General features: G+C 45.5%; 1 protein-coding gene across 1 annotated transcript in view; it reads right to left on the bottom strand.

Annotated features, from left to right (window-relative positions):
• Nucleotides 1-13,595, bottom strand: part of DHX36 (DEAH-box helicase 36) — a 103,283-nt gene that overhangs the window by 71,318 nt on the left and 18,370 nt on the right. The window contains exons 2-3 of the mRNA XM_077290716.1: nt 12,570-12,703; nt 5,848-6,034 (exon numbers count right to left, since the gene is read on the bottom strand). Coding sequence (XP_077146831.1) covers nt 5,848-6,034; nt 12,570-12,703 — 321 coding nt within the window. The remainder of the gene's footprint in view (nt 1-5,847; nt 6,035-12,569; nt 12,704-13,595) is intronic.

Here is a 13,595-nt window from a genome sequence, read left to right as displayed (position 1 = left end):
CCGCTTCATCACACTGCTTATATCTGGCCTCAGCTGATCTGCAGTACCAGAGAGCAGTGCACCGCTTCATCCCACTGCTTATATCTGGCCTCGGCTGATCTGCAGTACCAGAGAGCAGTGCACCGCTTCATCACACTGCTTATATCTGGCCTCAGCTGATCCGCAGTACCAGAGAGCGGTGTACTGCTTCATCACACTGCATATATCTGACCTCAGCTGATCTGCAGTACCAGAGAGCGGTATACAGGTTCATCACACTGCTTATATCTGGCCTCAGCTGATCTGCAGTACCAGAGAGCAGTGCACCACTTCATCACACTGCTTATATCTGGCCTCAGCTGATCTCCAGTACCAGAGAGCAGTGTACCGCTTCATCACACTGCTTATATCTGGCCTCAGCTGATCTGCAGTACCAGAGAGCGGTGTACGGCTTCATCCCACTGCTTATATCTGGCCTCAGCTGATCCGCAGTACCAGAGAGCGGTGTACGGCTTCATCCCACTGCTTATATCTGGCCTCAGCTGATCTGCAGTACCTGAGAGCGGTGTACGGCTTCATCCCACTGCTTATATCTGGCCTCGGCTGATCTGCAGTACCAGAGAGCAGTGTACCGCTTCATCACACTGCTTATATCTGGCCTCAGCTGATCCGCAGTACCAGAGAGCGGTGTACTGCTTCATCACACTGCATATATCTGGCCTCAGCTGATCTGCAGTACCAGAGAGCGGTATACAGGTTCATCACACTGCTTATATCTGGCCTCAGCTGATCTGCAGTACCAGAGAGCAGTGCACCGCTTCATCTCACTGCTTATACAGTGGGGCAAAAAAGTATTTAGTCATTCAGCAATAGTGCAAGTTCCACCACTTAAAAAGATGAGAGGTGTCTGTAATTTACATCATAGGTAGACCTCAACTATGGGAGACAAACTGAGAAAAAAAAATCCAGAAAATCACATTGTCTGTTTTTTTATCATTTTATTTGCATATTATGGTGGAAAATAAGTATTTGGTCAGAAACAAACAATCAAGATTTCTGGCTTTCACAGACCTGTAACTTCTTCTTTAAGAGTCTCCTCTTTCCTCCACTCATTACCTGTAGTAATGGCACCTGTTTAAACTTGTTATCAGTATAAAAAGACACCTGTGCACACCCTCAAACAGTCTGACTCCAAACTCCACTATGGTGAAGACCAAAGAGCTGTCAAAGGACACCAGAAACAAAATTGTAGCCCTGCACCAGGCTGGGAAGACTGAATCTGCAATAGCCAACCAGCTTGGAGTGAAGAAATCAACAGTGGGAGCAATAATTAGAAAATGGAAGACATTCAAGACCACTGATAATCTCCCTCGATCTGGGGCTCCACGCAAAATCCCACCCCGTGGGGTCAGAATGATCACAAGAACGGTGAGCAAAAATCCCAGAACCACGCGGGGGGACCTAGTGAATGAACTGCAGAGAGCTGGGACCAATGTAACAAGGCCTACCATAAGTAACACACTACGCCACCATGGACTCAGATCCTGCAGTGCCAGACGTGTCCCACTGCTTAAGCCAGTACATGTCCGGGCCCGTCTGAAGTTTGCTAGAGAGCATTTGGATGATCCAGAGGAGTTTTGGGAGAATGTCCTATGGTCTGATGAAACCAAACTGGAACTGTTTGGTAGAAACACAACTTGTCGTGTTTGGAGGAAAAAGAATACTGAGTTGCATCCATCAAACACCATACCTACTGTAAAGCATGGTGGTGGAAACATCATGCTTTGGGGCTGTTTCTCTGCAAAGGGGCCAGGACGACTGATCCGGGTACATGAAAGAATGAATGGGGCCATGTATCGTGAGATTTTGAGTGCAAACCTCCTTCCATCAGCAAGGGCATTGAAGATGAAACGTGGCTGGGTCTTTCAACATGACAATGATCCAAAGCACACCACCAGGGCAACGAAGGAGTGGCTTCGTAAGAAGCATTTCAAGGTCCTGGAGTGGCCTAGCCAGTCTCCAGATCTCAACCCTATAGAAAACCTTTGGAGGGAGTTGAAAGTCCGTGTTGCCAAGCGAAAAGCCAAAAACATCACTGCTCTAGAGGAGATCTGCATGGAGGAATGGGCCAACATACCAACAACAGTGTGTGGCAACTTTGTGAAGACTTACAGAAAACGTTTGACCTCTGTCATTGCCAATAAAGGATATATTACAAAGTATTGAGATGAAATTTTGTTTCTGACCAAATACTTATTTTCCACCATAATATGCAAATAAAATGATAAAAAAACAGACAATGTGATTTTCTGGATTTTTTTTTCTCAGTTTGTCTCCCATAGTTGAGGTCTACCTAAGATGTAAATTACAGACGCCTCTCATCTTTTTAAGTGGTGGAACTTGCACTAATGCTGAATGACTAAATACTTTTTTGCCCCACTGTATCTGGCCTCAGCTGATCTGCAGTACCAGAGAGCAGTGCACCACTTCATCACACTGCTTATATCTGGCCTCAGCTGATCTCCAGTACCAGAGTGCAGTGTACCGCTTCATCACACTGCTTATATCTGGCCTCAGCTGATCTGCAGTACCAGAGAGCAGTGCACCGCTTCATCACACTGCTTATATCTGGCCTCAGCTGATCTGCAGTACCAGAGAGCAGTGCACCGCTTCATCTCACTGCTTATATCTGGCCTCAGCTGATCTGCAGTACCAGAGAGCGGTGCACCGCTTCATCTCACTGCTTATATCTGTCCTCAGCTGATCTACAGTACCAGAGAGCAGTGCACCGCTTCATCCCACTGCTTATATCTGGCCTCAGCTGATCTGCAGTACCAGAGAGCGGTGTACCAATTCATCCCACTGCTTATATCTGGCCTCAGCTGATCTGCAGTACCAGAGAGCGGTGCACGGCTTCATCACACTGCTTATATCTGACCTCAGCTGATCTGCAGTACCAGAGAGCAGTGCACCGCTTCATCACACTGCTTATATCTGGCCTCAGCTGATCTGCAGTACCAGAGATAAGAGCACCGCTTCATCCCACTGCTTATATCTGGCCTCAGCTGATCTGCAGTACCAGAGAACGGTGCACCGCTTCATCCCACTGCTTATATCTGGCCTCAGCTGATCTGCAGTACCAGAGAGCGGTGTACGGCTTCATCCCACTGCTTATATCTGGCCTCAGCTGATCTGCAGTACCAGAGAGCAGTGTACCGCTTCATCACACTGCTTATATCTGGCCTCAGCTGATCCGCAGTACCAGAGAGCGGTGTACGGCTTCATCCCACTGCTTATATCTGGCCTCAGCTGATCTGCAGTACCAGAGAGCGGTGTACGGCTTCATCCCACTGCTTATATCTGGCCTCAGCTGATCTGCAGTACCAGAGAGCAGTGCACCGCTTCATCCCACTGCTTATATCTGGCCTCAGCTGATCTGCAGTACCAGAGAGCGGTATACCGCTTCATCACACTGCTTATATCTGGCCTCAGCTGATCTGCAGTACCAGAGAGCAGTGCACCGCTTCATCCCACTGCTTATATCTGGCCTCAGCTGATCTGCAGTACCAGAGAGCAGTGTACTGCTTCATCACACTGCTTATATCTGGCCTCAGCTGATCTGCAGTACCAGAGAGCAGTGCACCGCTTCATCCCACTGCTTATATTTGGCCTCAGCTGATCTGCAGTACCAGAGAGCGGTATACAGGTTCATCACACTGCTTATATCTGGCCTCAGCTGATCTGCAGTACCAGAGAGCAGTGCACCACTTCATCACACTGCTTATACAGTGCCTACAAGTAGTATTCAACCCCCTGCAGATTTAGCAGGTTTACACATTTGGAATTAACTTGGCATTGTGACATTTGGACTGTAGATCAGCCTGGAAGTGTGAAATGCACTGCAGCAAAAAAGAATGTTATTTCTTTGTTTATTTTTTTTTTTTAAATTGTGAAAAGTTGTTTCAGAGGGTCATTTATTATTCAACCCCTCAACCCACCAGAATTCTGTTTGGTTCCCCTAAAGTATTATGAAGTAGTTCAGGCACAAAGAACAATGAGCTTCACATGTTTGGATTAATTATCTCTTTTTCCAGCCTTTTCTGACTATTTAAGACCCTCCCCAAACTTGTGAACAGCACTCATACATGGTCAACATGGGAAAGACAAAGGAGCATTCCAAGGCCATCAGAGACAAGATCGTGGAGGGTCACAAGGCTGGCAAGGGGTACAAAACCCTTTCCAAGGAGTTGGGCCTACCTGTCTCCACTGTTGGGAGCATCATCCGGAAGTGGAAGGCTTATGGAACTACTGTTAGCCTTCCATGGCCTGGACAGCCTTTGAAAGTTTCCTCCCGTGCCGAGGCCAGGCTTGTCCGAAGAGTCAAGGCTAACCCAAGGACAACAAGGAAGGAGCTCCGGGAAGATCTCATGGCAGTGGGGACATTGGTTTCAGTCAATACCATAAGTAACGTACTCCACCGCAATGGTCTCCGTTCCAGACGAGCCCGTAAGGTACCTTTACTTTCAAAGCGTCATGTCAAGGCTCGTCTACAGTTTGCTCATGATCACTTGGAGGACTCTGAGACTGACTGGTTCAAGGTTCTCTGGTCTGATGAGACCTCGATCGAGAACTTTGGTGCCAACCACACACGTGACGTTTGGAGACTGGATGGCACTGCATACGACCCCAAGAATACCATCCCTACAGTCAAGCATGGTGGTGGCAGCATCATGCTGTGGGGCTGTTTCTCAGCCAAGGGGCCTGGCCATCTGGTCCGCATCCATGGGAAGATGGATAGCACGGCCTACCTGGAGATTTTGGCCAAGAACCTCCGCTCCTCCATCAAGGATCTTAAGATGGGTCGTCATTTCATCTTCCAACAAGACAACGACCCAAAGCACACAGCCAAGAAAAGCAAGGCCTGGTTCAAGAGGCAAAAAATCAAGGTGTTGCAGTGGCCTAGTCAGTCTCCTGACCTTAACCCAATTGAAAACTTGTGGAACGAGCTCAAGATTAAAGTCCACATGAGACACACAAAGAACCTTGATAACTTGGAGAAGATCTGCATGGAGGAGTGGGCCAAGATAACTCCAGAGACCTGTACCAGCCTGATCAGGTCTTATAAAAGACGATTATTAGCTGTAATTGCAAACAAAGGTTAGTCCACAAAATTTTAAACCTAGGGGTTGAATAATTGACCCACACTTTTATGTTTAAAATTTATAAAAATTTAACTGAGCAACAAAACTTTTTGGTTTGTAAGATTTATGTATCTGTTAATAAATCCTGCTCTTGTTTGAAGTTTGAAGGCTCTAACTTATTTGCATCTTCTTAAACCTGCTAAATCTGCAGGGGGTTGAATACTACTTGTAGGCACTGTATCTGGCCTCAGCTGATCTGCAGTACCAGAGAGCAGTGTACTGCTTCATCACACTGCTTATATCTGGCCTCAGCTGAGCTGCAGTACCAGAGAGCAGTGCACCGCTTCATCACACTGCTTATATCTGGCCTCAGCTGATCCGCAGTACCAGAGAGCGGTGTACTGCTTCATCACACTGCTTATATCTGGCCTCAGCTGATCTGCAGTACCACAGAGCGGTATACAGGTTCATCACACTGCTTATATCTGGCCTCAGCTGATCTGCAGTACCAGAGAGCGGTGCACCACTTCATCACACTGCTTATATCTGGCCAAAGCCAGACTAGTTAGAAGCTGATCAGTAGGGGGGCCAGGTGTTAGCCCCTCACCCATCTAATATTGTTGACATATCCAAAGCATTGGTCATCAATATTCAGTCTTGTGGAAAACTCTTTGAATAGTACATGGCTGATTTTACATTCAGGGTGGAAATCCTATGTAAGAGGCACCTGCATTTCCAGATATCTATAATCGGTCCTTTTATCCTGCAGTTCTTCTTTAAGACGTCGATCCAAGGCTGCGCTTATTCTATTTTCTCCATAACAGGATTCTGAGAATTTCTCATCGTCGTCATCGTCATCCCAGGCATCTTTCACAATGTCTACTGGCAGCTTGATATCGGGGGCCACAGTATTTCTGAAATGAACAGAGACATTATAAAACAGATTTAACCCTATGATAGAACAAGTGGCAGCAGCACAAGCGGAGTCACTTTGCTCCGGCAATGGTCGGAGCCCCACAAATAACGCACAGATGGCCAATCTCTATGCTGGGAGCACCCCTCCGGAAATAATCGCACTGTACCAATTAAATATGTAAGGTTTTTTTTTATTCCAGGTGGAATCCTTCGACTTTCCTGATAAAGTCCTGATATACGCTATAACCACTTGTTCACACAGGAGAAAGTCTCCACTGCTGATATGGTCTCCAAATCCGCGACAGATTCTGCCAGTAAGAAATGCAGATATGATGAAACACTAAACAAGAAAAAGGATATGCATACTACTGGGATCAACCAGAAAATAATTTTATTAATGCAAAAAACACACAAAGCAAGGTAGAACATACACTTAAAAACATTTAAAATCCAAAAAACAAATACATGGTCCATACACTATGTGTAAAACCCCCAGCAGGTGGAACCCAAATGCCACCAGCACCCAATAAATTACAATATATCAAACAAATGGCATTTATATATACACATCCAATCAAAGACCACCCATCTGCTATCGGCTATACCCTACCTATACCCTGCAAATGGAACACTCAGTAGTGTAAGGAATCGGACACAAATTTCATATCCTAGGCATAGTTACCAAAGTCGTGCCCCACCAAGGCATGTGCCATGAAGTAGTTAATAGGCGTGACCCCCAAACCTGGGAGCAAAACAAATACTAAGGTCCAGGATCCTAACAGTAAAACTCACAAAGATAGGCGCCAGGTAGAGATGCAGCAGTAAAGATGCTAATAAAGGTGCTCGTGCTGGGGGGCGTGAAAACCCCACGCGTATCGACGCTATGTAAACGTCTTCATCAGGGGAGATATGGAATACAGACGCCCGACCTTGCTTTTATATAGTGAAATGAGCCATAATATTTACCACCTGTGAGGATGCGCGCCGTGCAGATTTCCCAAAGCGTGTGCTGGTCGGTTACCATTTCCGGTTCAAAGAGAACTTCATCATCGCGCCTGCGTAGGAGAGTAACCCAGCCGGCAAAATAGAAGCTGCGCGCTGGTGAACGTCTCTCCAGTGTGGAATTATCACAGCCCAATGAGCAAGAAGCTCATCGTGGGTTGCGCCTGCGTAGTCCAGCAAAGAAGGGAGGGAGGGAGGGAGGGAGGGGGGAGCTCGGCACAGGTCAAGAGATGCCACAGTCAGTGCCTGCACAGATAAGCAGCACTGTCACACTAATTTAACCCATTACAGGACTCAAAAATATTAGATGTAGCTACAGCGCCATGATCTATAATAAAAACGCCAATACAATACATATGCTTGCGTACAAAGAGAAAGCTGTAGCATAGTATGTAGGTGTAGTAAGGAGCTTACAGCCCTATTAGGGCTACCAGCCCCCCTGCTCAACACAAGTGTTAGGGACCCAGAAAAGCTGGGTCACCAAAGCCACTAAAGTTCGGTATAGCCCAGGTGCTAACAGCACCCCAATTTCAGGCTACCATGATTTAAGAAGGAATTTTTTGGGAGAGTTGTTTTGGACTGGTCCAAAGAGAGGAGGGGGGGGGAAGGAAAAAAGGGGGAAAGGGGGATTTTTCCCAATACCCCTATGATAAAGCAGTAGTGAAGCCTCCCCTTAGTAAGGGTGCATTATAAAGAATGGTCGCGCAGTGTAACAGCCAGGCAAAAGAAGAGTCAGGCAAAAATAAAGGGTGGAACGCTCTTAGTGACAACTTTCTTATAATATTTTTACTAAATACCATTAATTCTAAAGGCAGACATAGATCGCCAATAGTGACCGGACACAAAATAGCAAACCCTAACCAATGAAGACACTAAAACTGTGTAAAACAGGAGAAAAGAGATACAGGCACAGCTCGACACAACCACCAGCCATGCCCTGATACTCCTATCTCATCTGGTGATGTAAATTGAGGGTCCCATAAGAGATGTAACAAGGGGACAATAATACAGATTACATATCGTATAATACAGTCAAATAATAAACAATGCTTCAATGAGATACTGGAACTACTGGAGGAGAACGAGAGGGGACCTGGTGAGTCAAAGAGATTTACTGGGCGTATACCTTCACAGGCCACTCCAGCGCTTTTCCTTTTTCCGGTAGTTCAAATATTTTTTGACACAGTCAGTAAGGATATCCGTAATTTGAACCTGAAAAAGGGGGGCCATAAGAATCTTACCAGGGAAGAGTGGCTTGGCCTTCAGCACCTTAGAAAACAGGACTCCTTTGTCATAAAGGAAGCTGACAAGGGGGGTAATGTGGTGATTTGGCCGAAAGAACTTTATCTGTCGGAAGCTAAACGCCAGTTGTCTAATACCTTCCATTACCAGGTCCTTCCGTCAGACCCAACGGACATCTTTAAAGGACAATTGGATCGTCTAATTCGAACTGCTTTTGACCTGGGAATTATAAACAAAAAAGAGAAGGGATTTTTGACAACTGATACGCCCAGAGTACCAACGTTTTATATGCTTCCAAAGGTACACAAGCGATTGGATAACCCCCCAGGTAGGCCAATAATTTCAGGGATAGGAGGACTGTTTGAAAGGCCCTGCACTTATCTTGATTTTTTCTTGCAACCCCATGTCTACTCCCTAGGCTCCTACATAAGAGATTCAATGCATCTTATTGAACAGATCAGCAGTCTCGAATTACCAGCGGATACCTACATTGTTACCTTGGATGTTGAGTCCCTTTATACAAGTATAGCGCATCCTTTGGGGATTGGAGCGGTGGCTTACTTCCTAGACCGGGTATCCAGCAGGGACAGGGATCATGACTCTTTCCTTCTTGACCTCTTGAAATTGGTGCTTGAGAAAAATTATTTTGTATTTGATCGCACTTATTATAGGCAAGCGGCGGGTACCGCAATGGGCGCGAAATGTGCACCCGCGTATGCAAATTTGTTTATGGGTTGGTGGGAGGAGGAACATGTCTATAAACAACGATGCTTCAAGGAATCTGTGCCTAAATGGTACAGATTCATAGATGACGTCCTATTTCTGTGGACTGGGACCCTGGATGGGTGCAACCGCTTCATCGACCAGCTTAATGAGAATTCTTGGGGGATCAAACTGACCTCGCACATCTCTGCTACTTTGGTAGACTTCCTAGACCTTAAGATCTCTATTAGGGGAAATGGCCTGGTGACCAGTCTGCACCGTAAAAAAACGGCTACGAACAGTTTGCTCCATTACTCAAGCGCCCACCCGACTCATCTACGGAATAGCATACCTAAGGGCCAATTCCTTAGGGTGAAGAGAAATTGCACCACTACGACTGATTTTCGGGCGGAATCACGTAAGTTGACGGGGAGATTCCGGGCCAGAGGGTATCCTAGGAAGATCATTACCCAGGCATACCAGCATTCCCAGCAGGTCTTACGTGAGGAGATCTTAAAGCCCAAAAGCAGGACCCCAGTTCGGACCATCAATCTGGTTACCACTTACCACAACCAATGGAGCGATGTGTATACGATACTCAAAAAGAATTGGGATATTTTGCTGACAGAACCCAAGCTTTCACCATGGCTTTCGAACACCCCCAAGATGGTGGCGAGAAGGTCTAAGAATCTGAAGGATGAACTAGTGTTAAGTCACTTCAGACGGGAAACCACCAAAACAAGGACGGGCAGCAGTATCCATGGGTCCTATCCGTGTGGTAGGTGCAATATCTGTAGCTATGTGATAGCTGATAAAGGGATATTTCTCCCGAGCAGCCCGGACAGGATCCAGGTCACTGGATATTTTAACTGTCGTACTCGAAACCTTGTCTATGCTTTGATTTGCAGTTGTCCAAAGCTCTATGTGGGTTATACCACTCAGGAACTGAGGCGCCGGACACAGCAACATCTATCCAATATCAACACGGCCCAGAAGGACTTGGATAAAGGTAAGCAGCTTTCCTCGGTGGCCGCACATTTTCTACACCATCATGGGGGATCATCAACGGGACTAAGGGTCATGGGCTTGGAAGTGGTTAGGACGGACATCAGGGGTGGAAGTGTAGTGCCCGAGCTTTTAAGGAGAGAATCCAAATGGATTTACAACCTCAATAGTCTGGCCCCGGTAGGCATGAACGAGGAACTTCTGTACACCGGCTTTTATAAACAAATGTGAGGGATGTGGGCCCTGGTTCCACACACCTGAGTCTGTGTCTGTGTTTTTGGATACTTATGTTTTATATCTTGTTTCAGAGCCTGCGGACTTATTTATCCTCCTTCGGCTCCCTCCTAGGTGGAATACTTCTCTTGGATGACTGGCCCTTCCATTCCTGATCCACTGACTTCGTCTATGACGGGACTATTTGTCTTTTATGTATCTCATTGAAGCATTGTTTATTATTTGACTGTATTATACGATATGTAATCTGTATTATTGTCCCCTTGTTACATCTCTTATGGGACCCTCAATTTACATCACCAGATGAGATAGGAGTATCAGGGCATGGCTGGTGGTTGTGTCGAGCTGTGCCTGTATCTCTTTTCTCCTGTTTTACACAGTTTTAGTGTCTTCATTGGTTAGGGTTTGCTATTTTGTGTCCGGTCACTATTGGCGATCTATGTCTGCCTTTAGAATTAATGGTATTTAGTAAAAATATTATAAGAAAGTTGTCACTAAGAGCGTTCCACCCTTTATTTTTGCCTGACTCTTCTTTTGCCTGGCTGTTACACTGCGCGACCATTCTTTATAATGCACCCTTACTAAGGGGAGGCTTCACTACTGCTTTATCATAGGGGTATTGGGAAAAATCCCCCTTTCCCCCTTTTTTCCTTCCCCCCCCCTCCTCTCTTTGGACCGGTCCAAAACAACTCTCCCAAAAAATTCCTTCTTAAATCATGGTAGCCTGAAATTGGGGTGCTGTTAGCACCTGGGCTATACCGAACTTTAGTGGCTTTGGTGACCCAGCTTTTCTGGGTCCCTAACACTTGTGTTGAGCAGGGGGGCTGGTAGCCCTAATAGGGCTGTAAGCTCCTTACTACACCTACATACTATGCTACAGCTTTCTCTTTGTACGCAAGCATATGTATTGTATTGGCGTTTTTATTATAGATCATGGCGCTGTAGCTACATCTAATATTTTTGAGTCCTGTAATGGGTTAAATTAGTGTGACAGTGCTGCTTATCTGTGCAGGCACTGACTGTGGCATCTCTTGACCTGTGCCGAGCTCCCCCCTCCCTCCCTCCCTCCCTTCTTTGCTGGACTACGCAGGCGCAACCCACGATGAGCTTCTTGCTCATTGGGCTGTGATAATTCCACACTGGAGAGACGTTCACCAGCGCGCAGCTTCTATTTTGCCGGCTGGGTTACTCTCCTACGCAGGCGCGATGATGAAGTTCTCTTTGAACCGGAAATGGTAACCGACCAGCACACGCTTTGGGAAATCTGCACGGCGCGCATCCTCACAGGTGGTAAATATTATGGCTCATTTCACTATATAAAAGCAAGGTCGGGCGTCTGTATTCCATATCTCCCCTGATGAAGACGTTTACATAGCGTCGATACGCGTGGGGTTTTCACGCCCCCCAGCACGAGCACCTTTATTAGCATCTTTACTGCTGCATCTCTACCTGGCGCCTATCTTTGTGAGTTTTACTGTTAGGATCCTGGACCTTAGTATTTGTTTTGCTCCCAGGTTTGGGGGTCACGCCTATTAACTACTTCATGGCACATGCCTTGGTGGGGCACGACTTTGGTAACCATGCCTAGGATATGAAATTTGTGTCCGATTCCTTACACTATTGAGTGTTCCATTTGCAGGATATAGGTAGGGTATAGCCGATAGCAGATGGGTGGTCTTTGATTGGATGTGTATATATAAATGCCATTTGTTTGATATATTGTAATTTATTGGGTGCTGGTGGCATTTGGGTTCCACCTGCTGGGGGTTTTACACATAGTGTATGGACCATGTATTTGTTTTTTGGATTTTAAATGTTTTTAAGTGTATGTTCTACCTTGCTTTGTGTGTTTTTTGCATTAATAAAATTATTTTCTGGTTGATCCCAGTAGTATGCATATCCTTTTTCTTGTTTAGTGTTTCATGGTTCTTATATATGCATATGGTTGATCCCGGATTTTTTGATTTTTTCATTTATTGTGGTGCCCGCTACTTCTCTTCTTGTGTACAAATGCAGATATGATCACACTTCACAAAAGCAGAAGAGTCGTTGGATCTTCTGGCTGTAAAGTAATGAGTAGAAAGCTTTTTCTACTTACCCAAAGAATTGAAATGAGTGGGGACCCCAGAACCACAACAATGAGAATAGCCGACATGTCGGGACAATAATGGGAAAGGTGTTTAGCCCAGGGGAACAAGCTTCATAACTGGATAGGAGGCCCAAGTCTAAAAAAACACTGATTTTTTTTTTTTTTAAATCAGAAACTGGATGAGTCTTGTAGAAGTGCAGAGATGTAAATGGCTCAATTACTGAATTACTGCCCCCCATAGTTCTTAATAACAAGAGCACCTTTCATTCTCCGTAGCCCACCAGGACTCCTCCAAGCACGGCTCCTGCTTCACATCCTTGTTCTGCGTTTGCACAGAGTTCAGAAGTCGTGTAATCTGCTGTTCTCTGGATTCATCCATCCGCACCACTGCTCTCTAAAATAGAGCAAAACAAAATAATACAAGTATTAGTATACTATATTACAGTCTAGAGTACGGATGCACCCTCAGTGCAAAAAAGGCAATGTAAAGCCCAAATTAATGGGAAAAAACAAGTCATTTACAAAATACGGTAATTAGCACTGGACAGAACATTTACACATAATTAAAGGGAATTTGTCAGTTAGATCAACCTAACCCAAGATCAACCTCCTTAGCCGTCATATGGGCATATACCGTAGTGCTCAAAATAATAGCAGTGTGTTCAAAAACATGAGTTAGGCCAGCGTCATGCGAGAAAACATTGCACAGCACTCGGCCCAGTGTTAATCTATGGGGCAGGTCCGGCGTGCGTGTAAAATAGCAGCATGCTGCGCTTGTCACCGAGACTCGCCAATGCAAGCCTGTGGGTGCGAGAAAAAAAAAAAAAATTGCACAGCACTCGGATCATGCGAGTACTGTCCAATTTTTCCACACTGATATCCTTTGAAAAGCCGGCAATTCATCTGCCGCATACAGTAAAATCGCAGAGTGACAAAAGTGATGAAAAATCACAGCAGAACTCAACAGCATAGAATAGATGGATTACATACAGTATAGGTAGATATACAGATGTCAGAGACATACAATTAGTGCAGTGTATATGCAGCTTACTGTAGATGTATTTAATAAAAGATTAAAATTCTGAAAAAATGGCTTGGGCTCCGGCGTAATTGTCGGAACCAACAGAGGGAAAGGTGATGGCTGGGAGACTAGGTTTATAACCTGGGAAGGAGGGTAATACCCATGGAGCTTCCCAGGCTATTGATATCAGCTCACAACTATATAAAATGGGGGACCCTAAAAGAAAAAAAAAAAGATTATGTAGGGTCCCCCTATAAGTAAATAA

Source organism: Ranitomeya variabilis, chromosome 2 (assembly GCF_051348905.1).
Source record: "Ranitomeya variabilis isolate aRanVar5 chromosome 2, aRanVar5.hap1, whole genome shotgun sequence".
Classification (NCBI taxonomy): domain Eukaryota; kingdom Metazoa; phylum Chordata; class Amphibia; order Anura; family Dendrobatidae; genus Ranitomeya; species Ranitomeya variabilis.
The sequence above is the reverse complement of the archived record's forward strand: the minus strand, read 5'-3'. Positions and strand labels throughout refer to the sequence as shown.